Genomic DNA, 26104 nt, shown 5'->3' on the forward strand with positions numbered 1-26104 from the left:
ATTATAAAGCTGTGGTAACTGCAGATTGGCATTAATACAAGTCCAGGCAAGTAGAAATAGGCAAATAGAAACAGGTTTATGCATTTGTATACTATTGATATATGATTGAAATGAACACTGCAGAGCAGAGAAGAAAAAACACTTTTCAGTCAGTTGCAAAAATCAACTCTAGGTGGATTAAAGAAAAAACCTAAATGTCAAGGGTAAAACAAATCTTTCGTGAGATAACCTGAAAGATAAAGATTTTTAAAAAGATGCAACCATAAAGATTGAATAAATTGAAATTAAAAATTTTTTGGTTATCAAAAGAAACCAAAACAAGCCATGGAAGAGGAAAAAATATTTGTAATGTATCTAACAAATAACTTGTTTCTAAAATATGAAAAAAAACAAAAGGACAATAACAAGACTTCAACAGGCATTTCACAAAAGAGGCATTCAGTAGAAGTGCAGAAAAGAGCTCAACCTCAGTAGTAGTAAGGGAAATGAAACAAGCTACAAGAACTATTGCTACACACTCTTCAAATTGGCAGAATTTTTAAAAATCCAACAATAAGAATGGATGAGAAAGTGGAAGAACATGACTTCCATATTGTTGGTAATGTAAATTCAGTGGAATCACTTTGTAAAAAAGTCAAAGATCTATATATATAGTATGACCCGGCTATTCTTCCATGTTGGGTAACCTAGAATAAACTGTTATATGCCCATTAAGTTACTTGTACAAGAATATTCACAGCAATGTTGTTCATATTAGCCTGAAACTAAGTGAAATGGATAAATTAATACTGTACAGCAACTGTTTGAATTTCACACATGAAACAACATGGATGAGTCTATAGTATTGAAGGAAAGAAGCAAGATACAATGTGACGTGTGATTTCTATTTATATAAAGTTTGCAACAAGACAACACAAATTGCTATTTATAATGAAGGGGGCAGGCTTTCTCTTAAAGGGCATAATAGTAAATATTTTAGACTTAGTTACCACAGACCTCTGTTGCAAAAGCTACTCCCCTCTGCCCCTGTAATGTGAAAACAACAGTGTATAGACTGTTCCAGTAGGAGCCAGCTTCCAGTTTATGGGTACATGGCAGTTGAGATAAAATTATTTTTAAAAGACAAGAAAGGTGGGCCCTCCTGGTGGTGCAACAGGTTAAAGTGCAACACTGTGAAGTTAGCCGCAGCTGCTAAAGCACAAGTTGGCAGACCTTGCCTGTCTTGCCCTCAACAGTGTTTTTTGTCAGTCTTCCTGTTCCCCATTCTATCCCTGTTCTGCTCCCCACTCTTGTCTCTGGTGAATCCTCTCACTGCCCCTGCATCTTTGGCCTGTATGCATAAATAAGTAAATCTTTAAAAAAAGAAAAGGATAACCATAAAAGACAGGAATAATGGTTATCTCTTAAGAAGAGAAGGATTTGTGATCAGGGAAGGGTAAATGAGACATCTAAGATTCTGGTGATGTTTTAGTAGAACATCTGCACAGAAATTGTATAGTGGGTTGTGTATCACAATAAAACAAGTTTTTAAAGTTTTTCAGTGCTTAAGTTGTGGTTATAAAACTTAATTTTATGTGAATTTGTTTTGTTTACATTTGAATTGCTCTGCTTGTTTCTGAAATTTGAAGACTCCTAAAAGAATTTCAACCATAATATAATGCCAGTAAAAATAAAATATAGAATATTACTACTTCAGTTTAATGTAATTTGATACATATATTAGATAATCTGAGTTTGAGGCATGGAGCTACAACTTGCAGTTACTACTATATTTTTTTATACCAAAGTATTAACAGCTGTTCTTTTATTCACAGGCTCTGTAGATGAAGGTGTTACCGAAGGGTTGCCTACACTTCAGAGCACTTCTGCCACGAATGCTCATGCCGATGATGATGATCGGTTAGTACCAACATAGTATGTGGTTTTCTTGTGATGGCTGTCCTTGCAACTCTTAATTCAAGCATTTTATATGGGGATTATATAAGAAGCTTATTGGGGGCTTCCCTGGTGGCACAGTGGTTAAGTCTCAGTGCCATCAAGCTATTGACAGCCACTGTGGCGTAAGTTCAATCCCCAGCCAAGGAGCTAACCCACATGGCACAGCAGACCTCTCCTGTCTCATCTGCTGCTCCCTTCAGCAGTGTGTTTCAGTAGATCTGCCTGTTCTGCTCCCCACTCTGTCTCTGGTGAATCCTCTCACCACCCCACACCCCAGGTCTATACCCCAGTTCTTTATACATTCATAAATATTTAAAAAAGAAAAATGTATTGGGGCCCCACTTCAACAATTTTCAGTTGAGATAGCATTACCACATAATAAATTAGACTACCTACAAAAGGATATTTTTGAACATTTCCAAAACTACCAAGTCCTCCACTTTAAATAGTATCAGAAATAGCATCTTTACTTGTAAATCAAGTTTTATTGGAATAGTCATAAACATTTGTTTCCATATTGTCCATTGATGGCAAAATTGATCATGTGGTGTGCAAAGTCAAAAATATTTGCTGGCTGACCTGCTGTAGAAAAAGCTTGTCAAATCCCCTTCACTATACCCAGAACTTTCAAGTTAAAGTTTTTCAGTTGACCTCCCTGCTACATAGATGTGGAAGAGGCATTTGAGAGTTAACATGGTCAAGACCTAACTATAGATTTCTAACTCCCTTCAGAGACAAGTCCTGCAGTCTTGCCCATCTTAGTAAACAGCAACATCACCACAACTTCTCAAGCAATATCTCTGGGGATAATTTTATATTCTCTTTTCCATCACCACCCCATTCTCCTATTTAATTCTTGAGCAGTACTTGTCAGCTCTACTTATGTCTCCAGAAAACATCCCTTATCAGTCCACTTTTACTTCATCTCTGCTATAATCAGACCCTAAGTCAAAACTTTGGGCCTTTGCTTTGACTAACACAGTAAGCTTTCAACTAAATCATGATTTCATTCTCTTTTATTACATTCTTGACATGGCAGCCAGAATAATCTCTTCTTATGGTCAGGTTATGTTGCTCTAAGCAGTAGATTATTAAAATTTTCCAATAAGTTCATATCTAAATTTTCTATGCCTCTTTTAAATCAAATTTTATTGATTTGCCAATCATTTACATAATTATAAATATTAGCATGTTCACATGCTTCACTCACCCTCCACTGAAGTTCTCCGTGAGGATCCATTGTCACATCCCCAATCTCCTCCTCCCTCCCTTCTCCACCTCTTTCTTATGCCTTTTTTTTTTTTTTAAAGATTTATTTATGCATACAGAACTGGGGTATCTGCCAGGGGTATCTGACAGTGAGAGGATTTACCAGAGACAGAGTGGGGAACATAACCAGCATATCAGCGAAGTACACTGCTGAGGGGAGCAGTAGGCAGATCAGGAGAGATCTGCCATACCATGTGGATCACCTTCAGGGCAGGTGGGGGGGAGGATCAAACTGGCACTGAAGTGGCCACCACCAATATGCTCCAACCCACTGTGCCATCAGTGAGGTCCCCTATACCTTTTAAAGTACTGCATGATACAACTTCTGTCACACTCTGTTCAGACCTTTCTCCTTGCACTCTACAGTCTAACAATATTGACCCTGGAATATGTCATGTCTGTTCATACTTTGGGTCTTTTCTGCCACTTTAGAATCTTTACTCTGCCTGAAAAATGCTGTCACTCCCGATTTTCACATTGATATCTCTCCTTCTTGACCTCTAGTTCACTTTTTAAATGTCAATTTTCAAGAAAGCTTTTCCTGACTACCAGTCTAAAATAAAGCAGCACTAATCTCACTCTGCAATCATCATGTATTAATTCTTTGTTCTGATAATTTTCCTGGGCATTTATTGACTGATCACTGAGTATAGACCCCACTGAGTGAATGAACTTCTCGTAGAGTATGCAGACCTAAAAATTGTACTTGTTGAAGGATTTGAAGGATTAAAAGAATTTAAATGAGACTAGTTCTTAAATAGGTGTCTCTGGAAGAATAGGTAATTTTAATAAAATGTCAGTCATTTGAACAAATTAAAGTTTAAACGAAAAGAAATGTACTACATTCCTTCATTTCAAATAATAATGAGTTTGTCTGTTCCATACACAATACTGTCTAAATGGTGGAAATAATACAGATGAAATGTCTAGCCCTTCCCAATTTGGGGAATATCCATTTTGGGGAAAGGGAGAAGGTTTGAAGCTAGACAAGTAAACAGATAATTATGAGTGATTTGCAGATAGTTCTCATTCTGCATAGGAGGTTACTTATGCAGGGAGATGACATATTAGTTACACTTCATAAAATAGATAGTTGTTAGATAGACAATCAATGTAGACAAGTAGAAGTTAAATATACGAAATGTATGTATAGATAAGGAGGACCTGCCTACTACAGGGTATGTTGGGGGTAGCACAAGAAATGAGACTGTAAAAGAACCCAGAATCCAGATCATGAAGAGTCTTACATGCCTTACAAAGGGGGTTAGACTTTAACCATTGTGGATTTTAAATGGGGGATCATCTTTAATCAAAAGTCACTGTGAAATGATGGATTTGTTTGGTAGCAGAGGAGGGAGTTGCTCTTTCTGCCTTGCACTGATGCGTGAGGGCCTAAATTACAGAAGTAGTAGAAAAGAAAGGATCAGAGAAATTGATTTTAATATGTTCTATGGTTAAACATCTTTGAATATTAAGATGTAAACCAAGAGTTGTTTAAAAAGACATTGTGTTTTTTCTTTTGCTCATTTAAAGTTGTGCAGAAATGTTTATTCAACTTAAAAATCAGAGCCTGGTTGCCTTCTTTGGTCTGTTTTTTTTTTTTTAGATTGGAAAATGTTCAGTATCCCTACCAACTCTACATTGCTCCTTCTACCAGCAGTACAGAACGACCAAGTCCAAATGGTCCTGATAGACCTTTTCAATGTCCAACTTGTGGGGTGCGATTCACCCGTATTCAGAACCTAAAACAGCACATGCTCATCCACTCAGGTAATGTCATCCTCCCTGTTATTGTATAAATAAGTACTGTAAAGGATTATTATAGCTTTCCAGGTAGATACAGAAAATGGATATTTGAGTTTAAAGAAAGTATGTAAGGAAGTCAAATGAAAACAGATAAGTCTCAGGTATATTGCTGAAATGGTACCATGTCAGAATGCTGTTTAATACATTGCTGTGTTCTGATTAAAACTTGCAGAGGGAATATATGTAATAATAAATTAGGACCCTCCCTGGTGGCACAGTGGGTTAAAGCACAGCACTATGACATTATCACAACCACTGCAGCTCGAGTCAATCCCAGCCAAGGAAATGACCCACATGGCACAGCAGACCTCTTCTGACCCTCCCGTTGCTCCCCTCAGCAGTGTATTTCAGTAAAGATCTGCCTGTTCTGCTCACCACTCTGTCTCTGGTGAATCCTCTTACCCCCCCCCCACACCTGTCCCCGCCCCCCCCATCTCTGGCCTATACCCCAATTCTGTATGCATAAATAAATTTTTAAAAATAACAGTCAAGAGGGCCCTCCCTGGTGGTGCAGCAGGTTAAAGCACTGCACTAAGAAGCTGAAGCCACTTCCGCATGAGTTCAATCCCCGCCTGCCCCGGAGGAGATCCACATGGCGTGGCAGACTTCTCTTGGCCCACCCGCTGCTCCCCTCAGCAGTATACTGCATTGATCTGCCTGTTCTGCTCCCCACTCTGTCTCTGGTGAATCCTCTCACCCTCCGCATCTCTGGCCTGTACCCCAGATCTGTGTAAATGAATAAATAAATCTTTAAAAAAGAAAAAAAATAATAACAGTAAAGATACTGGATATATTAGGTTTGTGTGTATATGAAAGAGAAGAACAAAAACAGATTATAAAGCAAATGAAGTTAAAAGGTACATATTAGTGTTCTTTGTACTATTCTATAACTTGCCCTTCAGTTTGAATTTATTTCATAATGCATTAGTTTTAAAAATTTAATGAGTCCTCCTGGGAGGCCTCGGGATTAAGTCTTAGAGCTATCAATCCTGACAGCCCGAGTTCTATTCCTCGTCAGGGAGGTAACCCACAAATGGCACAGCAGACCTCTCCTGTCCTACCTGCTCTGCTCCCCACTCTTGTCTCTTGTGAACCCCTTCACCCCTGGATCTCTGGCCTGTACCCAGTTCTTCTGTGCAAAAATAAAATATTTTTAAAGTATTTAATGGAAATTTTAGTTCTTAAATCCTAAATTTCTCCTTGCCCTGATTCAGTCGGCTTTGTAGTGCTTTTTGTTTTGGATTTTTTTGTTTTGTTTTGTTTTGTTTTGTCTTTTTTTAAAGTATAAAAGAGATTTTGGACAGATGATATATATATAATACATTTGAAACTTCAGTTCAGTGATTACATAAAGAGAACAAAACACTGGTGGGTAAAGTACTAACCTCTAATGAAAAGGAATGTTTGCTACTATTTTTCAGCAGTATTACCTCACTTTTCTGTACATAGGGCTTATGATCCCAGACCTAAAACCAATTCCCTTTGACTTTGTTAAACCAACAGGTTGTATTTCAAAGGTTTTTAATTCTTTTTGCCAAGAATGCATTGGAGAGGATTATTAAGTCATATTGATTTCTGCATATTTTCTATCACTATTACGTTATATACTCAAAAACCCAATTCAAGTAATAGTTCTTTCATTATAATTATATTCAGAGATGCTAAAGTTTTCCTTTTTTCCTTCTCTTTTTTCTGAGGTAGGAAAAATGATTTCATCTTTTTTAAAATAGAGATTAGCTTGTTTTAAGTAGTGGTTAAATTATCTTTTGAAATGTATAAAACAAGAGTATTCAAAAATCAACTCAAGTGTAAGCTGCCTAGTTTACTCTTTACTGTTGTCTTTCCTGTCCTACCTAACTCCGTTTCTAAGCAGTAGTTACTTTTACCTTTCTGACATTTTTGCTGGCAGCTTTTGTCTTCTGAAATTTTTGCTGGCAGCTTTTGCTTTTCAGATTTTCTGTTGGAGCAAAATTACAGTGAAAAACTCGAGAGATTTATGACTTACCAGTTTACTTTGTTTTATTTCATAGGAATTAAACCATTTCAGTGTGACCGCTGTGGGAAAAAGTTCACCAGGGCATACTCGCTAAAGATGCATCGCCTAAAGCATGAAGGTAAACGCTGTTTCCGGTGCCAGATATGTAGTGCCACTTTCACTTCCTTCGGGGAATATAAACACCACATGAGGGTTTCCCGGCACATTATCCGCAAGCCTCGGATTTACGAGTGCAAAACATGTGGCGCCATGTTCACCAACTCTGGGAATTTAATCGTGCACCTGAGGAGTCTGAACCATGAAGCGTCAGAGCTAGCAAACTACTTCCAGAGCAGGTGAGGTGCACAACGAAAACCCACCCAGGAAAACTTCTTTCTAAACTCTCTTCTCCTGCTTTTAGGGCAGCCTGCTGTGTTTTTTTTATCAGGTTGCCAGCTAATCAGTCACATTCCTTATAAATTCCCACTGTCATACTCTGATCTCCTGATCTGATAAAATTTTGTGGAATCTTCTAAGTATATAGAATTATAAATATTTTTATAGCTCGTTTTAGAATCTTTTCCTACAGAAGTAGACTACTTGCCCTCTTCGTATTGCTTTAATAATTCAGGGTTAAAGAATTCCATAATGGATCTTAACTAGACCTCATTGGAAAATTTACCATGTCAGGTGATATTTAATGATACTGGATTACATCACTCTGTGGAAGTTAATAAAATTCTTTTTAGCATGTGCTGTAATGGGTATAATTATTTAGATCAAATGAAGGATTCCTTTTCCTTTATTTTAGAGCTCCATGTTTTTAATCTCATTTTAATTTTGATAGTTTTTTTCTGATTTATCCAGGAAGATCAGGTTCTAGTTCTAGCTTTGCCACTGATGATTACGATAACTGATTTTATCACTTTACAGATGACGAAACTTAAAGAAAGATAAATGTTAGCTTTCCAGGTGATTTTTTAAGGTTTCTTTGAGATATAAAATTCTCTTTTCTGGGCCCTCCCTGGTGGCACAGCGGGTTAAAGCACTGCATTGAGAATCTAAAGCCGCTTCCGCATGAGTTCAATTCCCGCCTGCCCCGGAGGTGACCACATGGCGCGGCAGACCTCTCCTGACCCGCCCACTGCTCCCCTCAGCAGTGTACTTCGTCGATCTGCCTGTTCTGTTCCCCACTCTGTCTCTGGTGAAGCCTCTCACCGCCCCTAAGCCTCTAGCCTGTACCCCAGTCTGTATGAACAAATAAATCTTAAAAAAAAAAAAATTCTCTTTTCTTTTTAAAAAGATTTACTTATTTATGTATATAAGAGCTGGGGTATAGGCCGGAGGTGGGGAGTGAGAGAATTCATCAGAGACAGTATGAGGAGCAGAACAAGCAGATCTATTGAAACTTATACTGCTGAGGGGAGCAACAGGAGAGACAGGAGAGGCCTGCTGCCATGTGAGTCAGCTCCCTGGCCACGGCTTGAACTTGTGCTATAGTAGCTGCCTGTAGCTTCATAGTGCAGACATAACTCCTTGCTTCACCAGGGAGGCCCCTGTTGTCTTTTAATACTTTATCGGAGTAATACCTACGTTGGAACCCTTAGTTTCTTTCGTAAAATGAAGCCTTTGTAAACTTTTGAATTTAAACCATTTTTATTTTTTAAATCTTACTTTTAAATAAATCCAAAATTACTCCTGCATAGATTTTGTTTTTCTCTTCAAACTAGACATTCGTTTTGTTTAAGCATCCCTAACTCTGAGCATCTCTGTCAAATCACTAAACCCAGTTCATGCATATTTCAAACATTGTTTCAGACTAGGATAAATGTCCTATGTAAGCACTCCTATTGTTTGTATCTTCCATTTCTACACTTCTCTTGTCGAACGCAGTAAGCAGATTTTAATTTTACCAATCAACTATAAATACTGATTATAAAATTTATTACATAAGTAGAGTATTTAAGACATTCAGTATCAATAAATTACGTTCTGAGGATTGATAAATAACCAGTCTTCCAGCATTCATTCCTAAAATCTGATTCAAAGGTAAATTAATTACTGTTTTTATACTTAAAAGTTAATACCAGAATACACATAAATTATTCTTTTACATTTCTCTAGAAAGTAGATTATAAGGTAATTTGTGTATAAAGGTTTAACATATCCAAGAATTAATAAAAAGTTAAGTTTATGTATCTTAGTGTGTAACCCAAGGAAGGTTAAATATGTAAGTTATTTAAATGAGCATGCTAATTATATTTGTTTTGTATACAGAAATGTCTACATAGAACGAGAAAGGCTACTTCATTGTCCAGATAACACTGAGGGTGATAATTAATATTACCTATTATTGGTAGGGAAACTGATTTTAATGGTTTATATGGTTTACATTAGGAAATTGTAGAAGTTGTAAATCCCCGAGTTAAAATCTTCAAGAATTGGGGAAAGACAAATCCCAATATTTTTTTTACAAATCAGGTGTTTTGTTGTGTCTTATTATTGGTTTGAAAATTAACTTTCTGTTTCATCCTTTATTCTTATCTAGTGATTTCCTAGTACCGGACTACTTAAACCAGGAGCAAGAAGAAACCCTTGTTCAATATGATCTTGGAGAACACAGTTTTGAAAGCAACTCCTCTGTTCAAATGCCTGTAATTTCACAGGTCTCCTCAACCCAAAATTGTGAAAGCACTTTTCCTTTGGGGTCTCTTGGTGGGCTGGCAGAAAAAGAGGAAGAAATGCCAGAGCAGCCAAAGACCACTGCTTGTGCAGAGGCAACCAGAGATGATCCCCCCAAATCAGAGTTGTCTTCTATAACTATTGAGTAATTTCATGGTTGGGCTTCATTTTTGGTTTTAGAAAGTGCCTGTGCTTGTTCTTGTACATTAAGTTTAATTTATAATTTTTTTAAAGAAAAAAGGGTTTGGGAAGAATGTCCCTTTTTACTCTGTAAACCCTGCATCTGAAGTTGTATTTTTCATGACTGACAGATTGATTTTGTAAGTACACAATAACATAATGTTGAAACAGTAGAAATTATGAAATTTAAGGAGAACCAGATGACTTAATATATTTATCAGTTTCTCCTTCCATTGTTAAAAGTATGCTAACAATAGATCATTAGACAAAGAAGAAATCAGATAATTATTGGCCTTCCTGAGTTGAAAGGTTATACCAGAAACAAATTACTAAACAGAATCTGACAAATAACTTGGGTAGGTATTTGCTTCTATACACAGGACATTGTACAGTATTTTATAAAGCCTATTGTTTTGGACCGTATTTATGGTAAGCTTTCTTAAAAAATTATTAGGACAAATATTTCTGGAATTCAGTGTGCTCTTTTTTTTTTTAAGCTTTTTAATTTCTATTATGATTTTTTTGTGGTGAAAATTGGTATTGAGATAAGCATTTCCTGTACCTTTATAGTACTCTTCCTCCAAATAATCTCTCTTCTATGAAAGAAGGCAAAGAACCATGATTGAGAATAGTCAAACTGCATGAAATGGCCAGACATGGAATATGAAGTATGTTAATTCCCACTTCATGAGAGTTTTTTAATGCTGCTTTTCTGACTAAAATTATTGTTTGCCTGGTCTTTAAATGTTAATGACTGGCTAATTATAGGTCATTTCTATAAGTGATTCCTAAATTAGTTTTCTTTTTGCCCCATCAACAGTAGTTTCTATTGCATACTTTGGTGTATTACCTGTAAAGGAAAAATACTGGATATAGTCTATATTTTATATATAGGTTTATGGATTGTTAGGGATGATTTTATTGTGCTGTTTTGGACAAAATAAAGAATTCTCTGTTAAAGCTACATTAAGATCGTTTAAAAAATTCCATATGACAACCTATACATGGCCCATTTTCCAAAATAATTTTAGATATTGCTAGGTTTATTAAAGCAGTTGGTTTATTTTTACATAATGTAAGCAACAGTGTAAAAGATTAGAAGACCATAAAATGATCTATGATTCATAAATTTAGGGGGAAAAAAAGAATTGTTAAGAAATGCTAAAAATCTTATCGCCTCTTACTGCTAAAAAAAAAATCCTGACTTATAGTTGAAATTTCTATGATATTCTAGACTGGAGTATACATTTCATCTGGTGCCCTTAGAGCATCACTGATCTTGATCTTTAATATTCATGAGTACATGAACAATGAACTTTTGAGTAACTCTGTGTATATACCCAAAATTTAGTAATTATGAAAGTACTGTGATTAACATTAGGGTAAAAAAGAAACAATGTAGTTTCTTATTTAAAACAAGATTAAAACTTCATCTAGGTGCTAAATTTCAATAAATTATATTTTTAAGTTATAATAATTTTTTTACTTGGCTAACTCTATATTCTCCCCACCATGTAACTTATGAAAGTTACAGAAAGACAGAACTTTAGTCTCTTTCCACGTTGTTATCTTCAACCTGTTTGCAGCTCCTTGTCTCACTGATGAAACTAGTTTTTTTCCCCTTTGCTCCCAAACATATACTGGTTATGATGGGTTTCCATCATTTATGCCTCTTTACAAATAGGTTTGAATTATTGTCTGTAACAGACTGTGATACCTCTGGTAACAGTACTGTTGTGTCTCAACTGAAAAGGTCAAGAATCTTTATTTTTAATGTCATATATTCTCTGAAAATTGTTATGCCTACCATTAATGTAAAGCTAATTTTAAAAGCCTTATATGGTTTAGATAGACAATAAGAAAAATTATGACCTGGAGTAATTGTTGCCCTCAGTAATAAGAGTTATTTAATTAAAATATGAAAGGAAAGCAGAAATTAAGTATCATTTGGGAATTTGTTGGTTGAAAATGTTTTAGCACACTCCCCTTTCTAAGAACTCTACAGTAAGAGAGCCCTGCACAATTTTGGCAGCTCTGAGGTATTGTATTCTTAGAATGTAAGGTTAAGCTACAGGCATTTCTTTCCCAAATGGAAATTTTAGGTTTTCTTTGATTATTACAAATTGTACAGATTTCCAAGTTTAAGAAATGTGAAAATGCTTATTATTACATGGTTAGTTGTTGACTCCTCAAATCCTATCACTACAGGTAATTAGTATTTAACATAAAATGATTGCCCTTTTTTTCCTTTCAGTGAAGTTTTTTTTTCTTGTTACGCAGTTTAAGGACATTTAGCTTATGAATCTGTTTTAGGAAACTAAGCTGCAAAGGTAATTGTATATAGTGTTACTTAGATTTATTTAAAGTTCATCTAAAAGAGGGATGCCTGGATATATAATTTTTCCATATATTCTATATGGAAAACATTGCAAAGAGATGAAAACCAGTTACGTTATTCCACCCATTAGAAATTGCCAATATTATTCGACTTAAAAGAAATTTTCATCTTAAAGTACTTAAGCATAGATCTCTTTCTTATGGCCCAAGAGGGTAACTGTTGATATTTAAAGGGCTTAAATTTCAGGATGCAGGATAAGTTGCCTTTTTAGAACCAAGTATTTTATATAAGAAAAGGATTTATTTTCAACTTGTAAGCTACCAAATAGGTGTGATAATACTTTAGAAATGAGCAAAGGTGTTCATTATGATACTGGATATCACAGCTCCTAACTCATTCTTTGAATTTGTAAGAATGTAACTCACAGTGGGAGTATCTAGCATGTCAGTGATTGTACTAATTCAGAAACAGGGGTGATAATGGAATGGACTTTTTTTTCCTTCAGATTTTAAGTTTTCTATAAATGGATGCAGATCGAGGTTAGCACCCACAAATACCTTAATTTGAATTTCAAGTAATCCTTTTAGTTTTTGTTTGAACTATAAATAGCCAGTTCTTAAAGGTATCAGTTTTAGTGAGATAAAGTACTAAAGCATTTTAGTAACCTCTTGCAGTCTTGGCAACCTTTCTGGCTTGACATTAATTCATTCCATGTTGTGACATACACCCTTTGGTTTATAAGAAAAAGAAAAACTTCCATTTTGTTAGAACATTTTAATAAATGGAGTAGACTAGTCAGCACATGTGATGTGCTTATCATTCATTGGTAACTACTGAGCCAGATTCTCCTGATGAATAAATGGTTCCCTGAAGCCTTTGTTAACTGTATTAACTCTTTCAGTTTATCTCTTGACTTTCATACTTAATCTAAATAGAAATCAATTCATCTAGTTTAGTGGCTCTTATTTTGAAAATTCTCAGATCATATTTTAATCCTGTTGACTTTGTGGTCCCTGGAAAATACATTACTATATAATGTAATGGCAATTCTGCACTAGGAGACCACATGGAGTGAATTATTCTTATTACTTGACAAATGAACAGCCCTAAAATTGTAATATTTTAACTGAATTTAGATTTGAGCAACTGATGAAGAATCAGAAAGTTTTATACTCCACTTATTCTATTTTCTTTCATCTGCAAAATGTGAAGTTGTAAGTTCAGAAATACACATCCAAGTGAGAGAATAGTTTTCTAATCAATATTGGGGGGGGGGGCCTAGAAGGTTTGCATTCAGAAGTGATCCAGAGTTGGTAAAAGGCAGTAAGTGTGGTTTTCACTGTAAGTTATTGACATATAAGATGCTTTATTTATAATATATATTTAGATTTTGAAAGTTACTGAGAGAAGAATATAGAAACTAGACTTTTCTGAAGCAGTGAAACAATGGGGGAATTCTAGTATATCTAAGATATTTATAATGATATTCCTACAACTAAAAGCATTCTAGGCTACAATGGTTAAAATTTAAGTTATGCCTATTTGCCTGTATGCATTTTTTATCTTTGTGTCATTTTTGCTTGGCAGAATATGGTGACATAGGTTATTTTTATTTGTAAAATTCTCAGCAAGACATTTCTCAAAAGCAATAATGGTTAAGATTAAACATTGATGTGGATATTGAACTAGTTTCCAGGTTCAACTAAGAAACTCTGGATTTCATATTCAGATTTAAAATATTTTGAGTTTTTGAGTAGGGAATTGCCTATATCAGATTATGGGATAAGGACTTAGTGACATCACAGTTGTATTTTCCCCCCTACTTCATATTAAACTAATACTGGTAGATATTTTCACTAAATCTTAGTGATAATATTTTTGTGATAGAAAAAAAATAGCTCAGTTTTTTAATAGTCACTGAAGAGATGTCAGGTGATGTAACTGGAATATTGTTTTGGCAGTATCCAAAAAATGAGACTGCCTTAAAGTGTTCGTGCTACTTTTAGTTAAGTAAGCTCCCTCTATAGGATCCAGGCAAACTCCAACTAACCCCAAGATTCCTGAATAGATAAGTTTATAAAGACCATTGATTAAAAACAAGTACTTTTCCAAAAAAAGTGTTTAAAATGTAAAAAAAAAAAAATTTTTTTCAGTTTGAAGTGCCTGGTTTATGAAGTCAAGTTTTGATTATTGCCTTTCTCTTTTAAATTGACTAGCGTTGCTAATCAAGCTTAAAACCCTGAGCTCAATTGTGATGATTTATTGATAAAATTGCTGCTTGATGGCTTGAGGGGCTAAAATGTCATGACCTCATTGAATTGTCTTTGTTTTCCTAAAAGCTGGGCTAACCATGTTCAAATATCACTATTCAGTTAAACAAGTTAAAAACCATTCTGTAAATGAGTGTTCAGGTTACCAAAGTACATCACCTGTTGAGGAAGGCGGAATCTTCCCTGCTTTCAGAGGAGCCAGCCATCTCTTAACACATGCGTTTCCCTAGCTGTTGGTGGAAGCTGTGTTCATTTAAGGAAGGGAAGCCCTTCCTGCAGTTGCTAGCAACACATTTTCCAAGGAGAACCTTTCTGTGATCAGGTTATATGTATGTCTTCTCAAGAGTTTTATTTCAATTATCAATTTAAGTTGACATGTATGTAAAGTCTCTCATACTGAGAGTAGTCCATTAAATTATTGAAAGTTGCACTGTTTTTTCATCTTTCAGGTGCCTGAAATAAATGGCCATCAGGTATTTGCAAGGAGTAAGATCATACTTTATTCATTTTCTTCCTTGTATAAATGATGGCTTCTAATGCTTATATTTCAAGGTGTTTTTTTTAAAAGCAAGAGCCCCTTACAGAGTGAAATTTGGTTTCAATCCAAGTCCTTGATTTTTCTGTCATTGCTGGTGCCTCCCTCGGCATCAGATAAGATTGCCTGCCTCTTTGTAGGGCACCCTGTGGCACCTTATGTCCAGTCGGAGGATAGTAGATGGCTTCTTTGTGCCTCTACTATCTTTTCAAAAGCCATTTTATAAAAATCCTAGGTAGCCTATTTTAATATTTAAATATATATATTTGTGAGAGATACTTTTAGAACAGTTTTTTTGTTTGTTTGTTTGTTTTTTTTACTTTACAATTCCTATATTCCCATTTTTAAGAGTAAATTTAAGCTCTCCAATTAGGACTTGTCTTTCCCACAACAACATGATAAGTAAGTCAGATTGAGATGATAATAAACCATAACTCAGTGAGAGAAGAAACCAATGTCTGGTTGAAAGAGACAGATGTAAAGGGAGAAATTGTGTTGGTGTAACATGCATTTTTAAATAACATTGTTTTTGTTTCTATAATTTTTCATTTGCTGCTACAGTGCTCATTTTTGGATTTCACAGAGGTGAATAAACCTGGCTCCATTTAAAAACTGGAGTACTTCTTAGTACAACCTAGGAGGAAACTGCCCCACAGTCTTCCAAATGGGTGATGGACTCTTTGTTTAGCTGATGCATGCTTTAATGTTGCCTGTAGCCCTACTGAGAAAGGTTGGGGAAAACTTTTTTAACCTTGTTTGTTAGAGCAGTATGATTATTTTTGGGCACTGGCATTTTGTAAACCCCCCTGGGGAAGGGTAGTTTTGGGGAGGAAGCGTGAACTAAACTATGTAGGTGGGTGTTGTTATGTCTTCTACCCCTCTCCTAGAACCAATACAACTCTTAACTATGCCACCCTAGCCCACCAGCTTTGTATCCAGTTGTCATCTCATTCAAGTATGGCTTTACTTGGTGACAGTGGCAATAGCTACGTTACTTGGCATGTTTGACTTTCAACAATAACAGGTTTTGGATTTTGTTTCATTTCCTAAAACTGTATACAATATCAGAACTTCACATTTTATATACTAGTACCTGGCTATTAGTATTTTACAGGAACCATAGTTCTTGGTGATTACATATATATATATATTTTTGTGACTTTTGTAAACTAAGTGCCGTTTCAACGTTACAATCATTTTTAGAGTTATTGTAATCAATGTGAATATCATGTTTTTTCAGATCTGTTCTGAGCCTATAGTGTTTGCTTTGTGAACATGTGTATTGTATATATTCTGTATAGTTACATTGTACTGAAATATTAGCTTGTTTGATATAAGGAAAGTATGTATTGAGTACCTTTTGCTAGCCTGGTTGTTTAATCATTTTTTAAAAAGTTTAAACTTTTTTTTAAAAAAAAATCTTCAAGTTGGCCTTTCTTATATGGTCACAAATAAAGTTGCAGTTAGAAGGGATGGACAGGGAAAAACTTTAGTTTTGAGTGTCTTTGAATAGAAACATAAAAGCTTAAAATTGGGGTGTTTTTCCTCATTAAAATGTCTCATTAATGCTTTACTGAGAAAAACTTCCTGCTGTTATTTGTTGTTGGCTGGAAGAATTTGGTTGAGGTCAAGCAGGTAAAGTCATCAGAATAATGCATTAATTTAAATACCCTTCCATTTAGTAGAAAGTATTAGTACATTAGTACTTTCCTGGACAAGCAAGAAATGAGCTAAAGGTGAAAAGATCCTGCAAACACCATTCAAAAGATTGAAAGGGATATAAAATAGCTAGTTGGAGAAAGTTATGAAATCCTAGAGCTACTGAGGTGACCAGATTCTTGGGCAGAGCTACTTCCTGAGATGTGTTGCCTCTTTAGAAGCTGCTCTGAATGTTCCTGAAGTTACATTTTATTGATTAGAGAGCTGTTGATGACATTTCAATATCTTACAAACAGGGAGGAGAGTTAGGTATTTGTCAGAGGAAAGCAGCTAATCGCATAAGTAATGCATCTGAAGGAGTTAAAGGAAGGGCTTTCCAATGCATGTTCATCTTGAAGTGGATATTGCCACCACAGGTCTGCAGAATGAGTTCATCGGGCAAAGAAAAAAATATTTCTTGACTCAACCTACCAGAATCACTTTAGAATTAAGTTCAGAATGGGAAAGGATAATTTTTTTAAAAAAACATTCTTACTTTCCCTGAGTGTATGAGTGTTTAACAACAGTATACCAAATCTTTCAAGGTCAGAAAACTGTTGGGTTCTTTAGTAGTCCCAGCGACCAATTATATATTGAGTAGATAATGCAGTTTAATATAGTTATATCCTTTGCATTTGAATATGTGCCGGGGGTCAGGGGCAGATATCCTTTTAGAGAATGATGCTTAATAACCAAAGATGTATATGTCCTCAGCTGGTAAACATTTGAGCAATCTCTTAAATGGTATTCTTTGTTCAAAGTACTAAAATGAGAAAAATAACAAAATAAAATCTACAACCATACCAAGAGTTGAAGTGGGTGAACAATGCTCATAAACATCAAATCCGAAAGTTTATTGTGATTCATTTTTCATGTGGGTAAACTCAACAGTTATACCCTGTGAGGTAAATTTACAAGACCATGTAAGGAGAAGCAGTTTGGTGGGGCTAAACAAGATCTGCTAAGAATAGATAGGAGGGAACCTGTGAGATGGAAGTGAGGATTGAGGGATGGAATTTCTAGAGGAGATGAAAAGATTGATCATATTCAATGTCAAAATTCCTCATCAACAAACCAATTTAGAGCTGAAGTTTAAACTGTGCTGGGCACAAAGGGAAAGCTAGCTTGTTTTCTTCAACTTGTTTACTTGAGTTTCTCTACATTTGATACACTTGAAACATCTACCCATTTTACAGATAAGTAAAAAGGGCACTACATACACTGTCAGCAGAGTTGGCATTACAGTCACTCTGCAGGACTTTCGCACCTAATCCACATCCTTGTATTGCCCAGTTTTTCCACAGCTAATATTTCTGACTGCCTTTAACTGGAGGTCATTTAAACCAATCTTGAAAAGTTAGTATTAACAGTACATGCTCCTAATAAAGAGAATTGCCTCTGGTGATTTTTTTTATCCGCTGGGCAAGTTGCTTTAGAAAGTAAGAAGTAAAAATTCAAAACTCTGTCATTTTAATTAGAGACTGAGGTGTAACAACTTTGGTTATAACTTTTGCCCAGGAACAGAATTCTTTATTGAATACAAATGAGTTTACCTACAAGATAAATAAAAGTGTTGGCACTTTTTGTGATTTAATCATCAAACACCCAGTAAAATAAGCAAGGAAAGTAGTAAGAAGTGTTTGGTCCATATCCATGGCCCCTGCCTGCCCTTTATCAAAGAATATTTAATTCAGTCCATTCTGAAATCTGCAGGCCATTAACAGGCTGCAACCTCAAGGTCTCGAGTTAGTCATCTTCATCTGTGCTCTCTAAAGACCGTAATTAGAAGAGAGACCTGGAACTTTCACCCTGCCAGTTCTAGCACCTTGCTGCTCTGGGGCATTGGCATTTTATGAGACCCTTGAGGGAGGATAATACTGGTGACAAATGTGAACTAAATTGTCTAGATGAGGCATTTTATGCCTTTTTTTTTCCCCCAGGACCTAGTTCTTTTAGAGGAGAATCTATTAGACTGTGAAAGAATTGCATATTACCTTGTTTTGAAGATGCAGACTGGTCAGTTTTTACTTTGTGTTCTTAGTTAATGCCCCCACTGAATAATGTCCACTCGTGTTGATGGCATTTTTTAATCATATTTCCCACCCTTAGCTAATTTGAGCCATTGTTTCTGACCTAATTAACATAAAGAACCCCCTTCTCTCCTTACTCCCACCTCACACCCATCTACTCCCACCTCACACCCATCTACTCCCACCTCACACCCATCTCTACTTGAGATGCAAGATTCCCTCCTCTTCCTCATAGGATTTGTTCAGCTCCACCAAAAGACTGCTTTATTCTACTGACTCATAAGTCTGCCTTGTGGGAAATTTGTGGGAGTTGAGTGATAATTTAGTGCTTGCTTAGAATAGCACCTAGTTTTTAGTGACCACTTTATAACTCATCTATTACTAGTGTGTCTTCCTCACCTGACTGAATTCTTAATGGCAGAGACCTATTTGTGTATCCCATGTAGTACCTGGCACATAGAACTAAAAAATTTTGAGTTAAGTGAATGTTTCCAAGATGTGGTCGTAAGTTCAAATTATCAGAAAGCTAAAAGGTAGTTATCGGGGAACTTTAGGAAGATACCTAGAATCATTTTCATCATGTCATCTGATAATTTGATTCAATTCGTATCACCCTATGTATCAGAATCTTACTCATTTTTAAATGAAAGTCTGACTTCAAGGGATTATGAATATTAACTTTAAATGAATCCTCAGAACAACTGCCAATCAGCCTGGCCAGAATTTCCCAAAATTGTTCTCTACACACTGGGGCCTGCACTTAACTGCCTTCATCTGGTTTACTCACCCATCAGACTCACACCTAGGTACTTCATAATCTGTCCCAGCGCCTCCCATACTACCTATCATGTTTGCATAACAGCCTGCACTTTTATTACAAACATAATTGATAAGTCAATGGACAGGACGCCATTAGATATCCGAAGTCCCATTGGGACAGGAACTGTATCCACCCCACCAAGTGTCTGGGCCAAGGTTGGTTGAATGAAGTCTTTGACCTTAAGGAGCTTATGGTTTCTGAAGTAAAGAATTATAGAAATAGATGCAATATAGAAATAACTGGAATTTGAAAATTTGAAGGACAGAAACAACTTGCTGGTGGTGGGGGGGGGGGAGGCCAGTGTCAGGAAAGCATCCGAAAAGAGGCTCTTGAAAAGAGGCCTATGGATCTGTACAGGAAGAAATAGAGAAATTCCAGGAAGCAGCACCCAGCCTAAGACTATGTCCAGGGAATGAATGTTCAATTGGCCAGGTACAGGATCCCTGAAGGGAAAGTAGGCTGGGACCAGAGAAGGCCTTGGAATGTATACTGAATTATACAGGAAACTGCACCATCACAAGTGCAGAGGAATAACAGGCAGAATTCTCTCTAGAAAGATTAAGAATTTAGAGGGAAGGCATCAAGATTTAATGAGATCACTTTGTGGGGGTGGGCGCACAAGAAGGTAATGGGAGTAGTGTTGGAAGTTAAGTTCAAGGCTGGTGGGAGGGGCTGGGTCTCACCTCTGAGCAGTTGGACTTAACTGCTTCCAGGGCAGACACTACAACTAATTTGACTGCATCAAAAATCTCATAAAACATCATAGTCTAGAGAAAAACAGAAGGAATTAGTTAAAAGTTCTGAGCCTGGTTCCGGAGTTGAGCTCAGAGTTAGGCTGTAGAGTGTTTTTTTCTCCTTTGCAAATGGCAAAACAAAACCAAAAAACACAAATTGGGTGGCCCTTTCCAGCAGAATTCAGCTTCTAAGCCATGTTGGTGAGGTTGAAAATTCCAAAAACATTTCTAACATCCTAAGTCTGCTGACAATAGTTCCTTTAATTTTTCTCCTGTAAGCAGTCTCCCACACCAGGCACTGTCCTAGGCATTGCAAAGATAGCATCACACAGAGCAACAGGAATCTTGCCCTCATGGAGTTAGGTTCTTGACTGGGGGAAAAGGCTCAAGAAAATGGGAGTGACCAGCAAAACATAGGGTAAGTGTGGGTTAGCCAGCAGGCAAGGGACCTTCGGGGCTAGGACATGCAAGTGGAGGTCCAAAGGGTGCTGCAGGCAGAGGGCCAGACACCCCAGGACAAGGGGTGCCCACCTGCTTGTTAAACAGCAGGGGCAACAGGGCCCCTCCCAGACAGACTTTGTTCTTAGGCCTCTGGGAAGAAGCCAAAGCCAAAGCAGAACAGGCAATGCCAGAGGGATTTAAAAAGTGAAACAGAAACAGCATGGAGGAGTTTGTTTCCAGGCCTACTGTATGTCTTCCTGGACAGATTCAGGAAGCCTGCCCCCCACAAGCTTAAGTAGGTGGCTTCTCTGTTCTCAGGTTCATCGTTAGAAACAGTGTAAAGATTAGGCACCATCAGCACTTAACAGGTCTTCGTCTTTTAACATAGCTGAACTCATTCTCCCTATCCAAATTTTTGGCTTCTGAGTTTAAGGTGCCATATGCTCTAGGTGTCAGGTGCTGGGGGACATCCCGTGCTAATGAGGGGGCTGGGAGGTGGGGTATTCCACATCTGCTTCCTCTCACACCCCAGAAATGCCCAGGCAGCAGCCATATTCCGTAGGCACACTTCCATTTGCCTTATTGGCTCAATGTGGCTTTTTTTTTTTTTTGTGCATACAGGCCAGAGGCTCAGGGGCGGTGAGAGGCTTCACCAGAGACAGAGAGGGGAACAGAACAGGCAGATTGACGAAGTACACTGCTGAGGGGAGCAGCGGGTGGGCCAGGAGAGGTCTGCCACACCATGTGGTCACCTCCGGGGGCAGGGGGGAATCGAACTCATGCGGAGGCGGCTTTAGATTCTCAATGTTGTGCTTTAACCCGCTGCGCCACCAGGGAGGGCCCTCAACGTGGCTTTTTAAAGATACTCTCTTCCCTAAGAACTTCCTGATGGAGAGATTTATAAATGCCTTTGAGGAGGAAGTGCCTTTTAAAGGGATGCAGTAAGGAGGAGATTTAAATGTGCATAACTGTGCATATGCATGGAAAAACTAAACACTGATCCATTCAGTAGTAGCTGAGATAGACTTGTGGGTAATTTCTACCCAGAGCTGGGCCCCCACAGTGTCCAAGACCTTTCACATACAAATGTGTGACAAGCTTGAGAATTCAAATCTGTTAGATGTGGCACCATTTTCCAGGAAGTCCTAGGAGAAAGACTAAGAGTAGCTTTGGGGAAAAATTAGTTTTAACTTTGCCTTGCTCATTTTACGTGTACCCAAAACACAAGTCTGTATACACATACCTATTCCATATTCACCTCTTGGTGAAGATTAGGGACAACTAGAAAGTTCTCAGAGCGTGTATTTCTAGCCCAAGCACCCCCCGACATTAGAGCACTACTAGTAACCATCAGGCACACGCCCCCACCGCTGCCACCAGACCACCTGCAAGGGGCTACAGAGCACTAAGCCTTCACCCCTGAAGCACATGGGGCCAGAAACCCTTTCATTCCCATGAAAACCAGAGTCGGCCTGAGCCTGCCATTCCTGTTCTCACACTTCTGTCCTGCGCTCAGCACCTACCACCAGGCCAGAGCCAAAGATTCTTCCCTCTCATTTGCCCAGTTGCAGGCACTGGGTGTGGGAGGTCTTTCCCAACTTGCTGATTCTCTTCCCACCTGACCCTTTGACACAGTCCTTGACTGAGCCCAACTCTTAAATGCAGCAATAGATTTTCCAGTTTTCCTTCAACCATGAGGTGTAGGATGGGTGTGAGCAGAGCCAAGAGCAAAGGGAAAACGGAGCAGCTGAGTTTGCCCAGCACCCTCCCAGTCTTCATGGGAACCAGATGGTTCGTCTGGGCCAAGAGCTCAACACCAAGCACCTGAGTTCCTAACCTTGGGATGTGGGCCTCTGGTTTTCCCCATCTTTAAGTAGAAACACAGCTGTTTTCAGAGTAGATGCGCTTCCCAGCCCAACGTGCTTGTTCCGTTCCTCCCAGCAGTTATCCATAATGTACTCCCCTAATAAGCCAAGTACAAAATAGAAAAAGTCTCACTCCAAGGAGAGTAAAAACACATCATGACGTCAAGACTGAACAAAATTAAGACCCAGTCTAAGATCATGTTAATCTAGGATGACAGAACATGTGATCACCAATATGCTTCCCTCTCCAAAACCCAAATACTCTCATCTTTTAGTAGCTGGGCATAACTAAAGTTTCTATAGCACAATTCTGCTCCCTACCTGTTTAAGCTGCTTTCTTCCCTCCTGGCCACAGGGAGAACACTTTGTAGTTAGGGATCTTGGAGTCCAGTCTGTTGAGCTTCCCTTTCCTCCTAAAGTTATTTTGGGATCACCACTGTACCCGCAAACCTAGCACAAAGTCTGGCACATGGTAAGACGCAGGCTTTGAATGAAGAAGTGAGAAGAATGCACAGACTGGAAACGGGAAAATGATAACCAGTCTGTTTCTCAGACTGCCACTGTAAAGTTAAAAAAGGTAAACTATATACTTTCTTCATGCTCAGTAATGAAACACCTAATTACAAGCTGCTCATGAAGACATCAAACATCACCAGCTTCCTTAGCAATTAATGTGAACAGGGGTGAAAAGCTAGAAAATAACATCAGTGAAGAAAGCTTAAAGGGATTAATATTACTTAAAGTTTCTTTTCTCGGAAAAGAAGGGCTTTAGAAGTGTGAAATGTTCCTGGATATGCTCAGTAGGATGAAATCCCAGCTCTGAAGGTGATCGGAGGCACTCCTTGGGGCCTAAGAAAGGAGGCTGCTCTCGCCGCCCCTGAGCCTCTGGCCTGTACCCCAGTTCTGTATGTACAAATAAATCTTTAAAAAAAAAAAAAAAAAAAAGGAGGCTGCTTGGTTCCCCCTGGCAGTGACCGCAGCCCCAGAGTTCTTGGCCTCCCACAACCTGCCCCAGCCTAGGACTGTGCCAAGGACCCTGACTCCTGACTCCCACCCTTAACACATAACAAGGTTGTATGAATGAGGCCTGCTCCACTTGTACACAGATGGGCGATCCAGTTTGCCCAGCCTAGGAGCCCCAGAGATACTTGTGGGAGTTAAAGGTGCCCGCCAGCTTCCCCACAGTGCAGTGGAGAGGTGTTCCAGAAACAGCTGGTCATCTGCTGTTGCCTACAAACCTTCACAGCCTGGGGTGAGGGGTCAGGAAGCTGAAGGCCTGCACAGCTGCTGGAAAGTCGCCGGCCGGGTGGTGTCCTGACCTGGTGTTTCCACACACGGAACATGGGGACTGGAGTCTGCGCTTCGCCAAGACTCTTCGTGAATTGGAAGGAACCGAGTGGTGGACAGAGGCTGGCTGCAGGAACTTCCTCGGGACACACAGCTAAGGCTGCTTCAGCTTCTGGGCTTGTGAACTGCAGTATGTGAGCGCCCCCTGCTGCTCCAGGACGAGCCCCAGGGCGGGGGCTGAAAATCATCTTCACATAAGCCCAAATTTGCAAAAAAAAATTTTTTTAAGATTTCTAAAAATTTATTTATGTATACAGAACTGGGGTACAGACCAGAGGTGCAGAGGCAGTGAGGGGATTCACCAGAGACAGAGTGGGGAGCAGAACAGGCACACTGATGAGGTACACTGCTGAGGGGAGCAACAGGCAGCTCAGGAGAGATCTGCTGCATCTGTGGATCAACTCCGGGGCAGGGATCGAACTCGTTGAAGCGGCTATGGCTTGGCTTAGCTTAGCAGTGCAGCGCCGACCCGCCGAGCCACCAGGGAGGGCCAGCAAAAAGATTGTTAACCAAATCAAAAGTTGTTTAAAATAGTACCGATGTCAGCCTATTCTGCTCCCCACTCTGTCTCTGGTGAATTCTCTCACCATCTTGCACCTATGGCATGTACCCCAGTTCTGTATGCATAAATAAATAAAATCTTTTCTAAAAATTAAAAAAAAAATAAGTACCGATGTATGTATTAACTCAAACTGTAATCGCTTTTTCAGAAGCCTTTGGTTTGCTATATTCTCCAGGTCCCAGTGAAAATCCCTGTGGCTGCCGATCCAGAAAAATTCCTGCCCCCTGCACAAACTCAATTTGTGGGTCTTCAGGACTGGAAAGTCAGAGCAAAGGGGAACACCCAGTAAATATGGCCTCAGCAGAATCTGTCAGGCCTTTTCCACTCACTGCTCCAAGCGGAGGCACCCGCATGGCTTTGGGCCTTCTCCTTTTGCTTAGGCTCCCCCAATCCCCGCCCCCCCCCCAAAGCCAGCACTGGGCAGAAATGAAGTGCTCAGGAAGGAAGATGAGGGGTAGAGGTCACCTTCTGAATCAGAGGACAGAACTCGGAACTCACTGTTCTGCTGCCCATGGCCAAGACCTCAAGGAAACATGTTCTCCCTCCAGTCCACTCTGGCTCCAGGCAGAGGAATAACAGAAAGCAGATGCTTTGGCCCCCAAGAAAGGGAAATGACCAGGGACTGCCGGGGGTAGCCAGGGAAAGGGGAATGGGAAAGATTTTGAAATGCTGAGGAGCCATTTCAGCGCCCAGCTAAGAAAGCTCTTTTGGGCCTTTGCCACGTTATGCCTATGCCAACGACTTTATAACCAGGCGAGAAAGGTCCCGAATCCAGCACCTCAGAGCTTCACGGGGAAGTTGCCCCACTTCCAGGAGGCAGCGCAGACTTAATTGCACAGGTTTTGGGGTGCCCCTGCTGGGTTTGCATCCTTCTTGCTTACAGAAGCAGCTCAAGACAGATAATTGTGTGGCATCCAGGCCTGTTTCCTCTCATGGAGATGGGAATGATAAAATCTTTCACAGGGCTGCGATGAGAAAGAAGTGAGATGGTGTAAAAAGGCACAAAGCACACATTAGTGACTACCCCTTTATTTTTAAAATTTATTTTATTTAGTTATGCATGTAAGAGATGGGGTGTAGGCCAGAGGTGCGGGTGATAGATGGTGAGATGATTCATCAGAAACAAAGTGAGAAGCAGAACCGGTGGATTCACTGAAATACACTGCTGAGGAGAGCAGTGGGCGAGACAGGAGAGGCCTAGGGGCCGCATGGGTCAGTTCCCTGACCGGGGATGGAACTCAGGCTTCCGTTGCTGGAGATCAATTGCTTCGTAGTGTCGAGACTTAGCCCCCTGCACCGGAGGGAGACCCATCACTAACTATTCTTGACACACATTGTCTTGTTCAGAAGCAAGACATCACGATTGCTCTTAACTCCACTTAGCAGGCTGTGTTCAACTTGCTGGTGGCACACAGCAAGTTCCCAGGCTGTGGAAGTGCAACTCTGAGCTCATGAAGGAGGAGACAGACTCCCCTGCTGCAGGTGGGCCTAACATACGCCCAACGCTGAGCTTCTTACCAGCGATGAGGAGCAGAGGGCAGGGCAGCGTTATTCCGATTCTAACAGGCTGCACCTCAGGCAGTTGTTACCCCAGGAAACAGCCCTGAGCGGCTG

At 38.9% G+C, this 26104-nt stretch overlaps 1 protein-coding gene across 3 annotated transcripts in view; it reads left to right on the forward strand.

The window, feature by feature from the left end:
* ZBTB44 (zinc finger and BTB domain containing 44) overlaps nt 1-17488 on the forward strand; it is a 53965-nt gene extending 36477 nt beyond the window's left edge. The window contains exons 3-6 of one of the 3 annotated variants that reach the window (XM_012729871.1): nt 1815-1899; nt 4814-4977; nt 7044-7344; nt 9537-17488. In XM_012729871.1, the coding sequence (XP_012585325.1) occupies nt 1815-1899; nt 4814-4977; nt 7044-7344; nt 9537-9819 (833 nt within the window). In that variant the 3' untranslated portion in view covers nt 9820-17488. The remainder of the gene's footprint in view (nt 1-1814; nt 1900-4813; nt 4978-7043; nt 7345-9536) is intronic. The other 2 variants (XM_012729872.1, XM_004689090.2) reach the window with 2 other exon arrangements.
* Nucleotides 17489-26104: the final 8616 nt, after the last annotated feature.

This window comes from Condylura cristata, unplaced genomic scaffold (assembly GCF_000260355.1).
Source record: "Condylura cristata isolate star-nosed mole 26May11 unplaced genomic scaffold, ConCri1.0 scaffold00025, whole genome shotgun sequence".
Classification (NCBI taxonomy): Eukaryota; Metazoa; Chordata; class Mammalia; order Eulipotyphla; family Talpidae; genus Condylura; species Condylura cristata.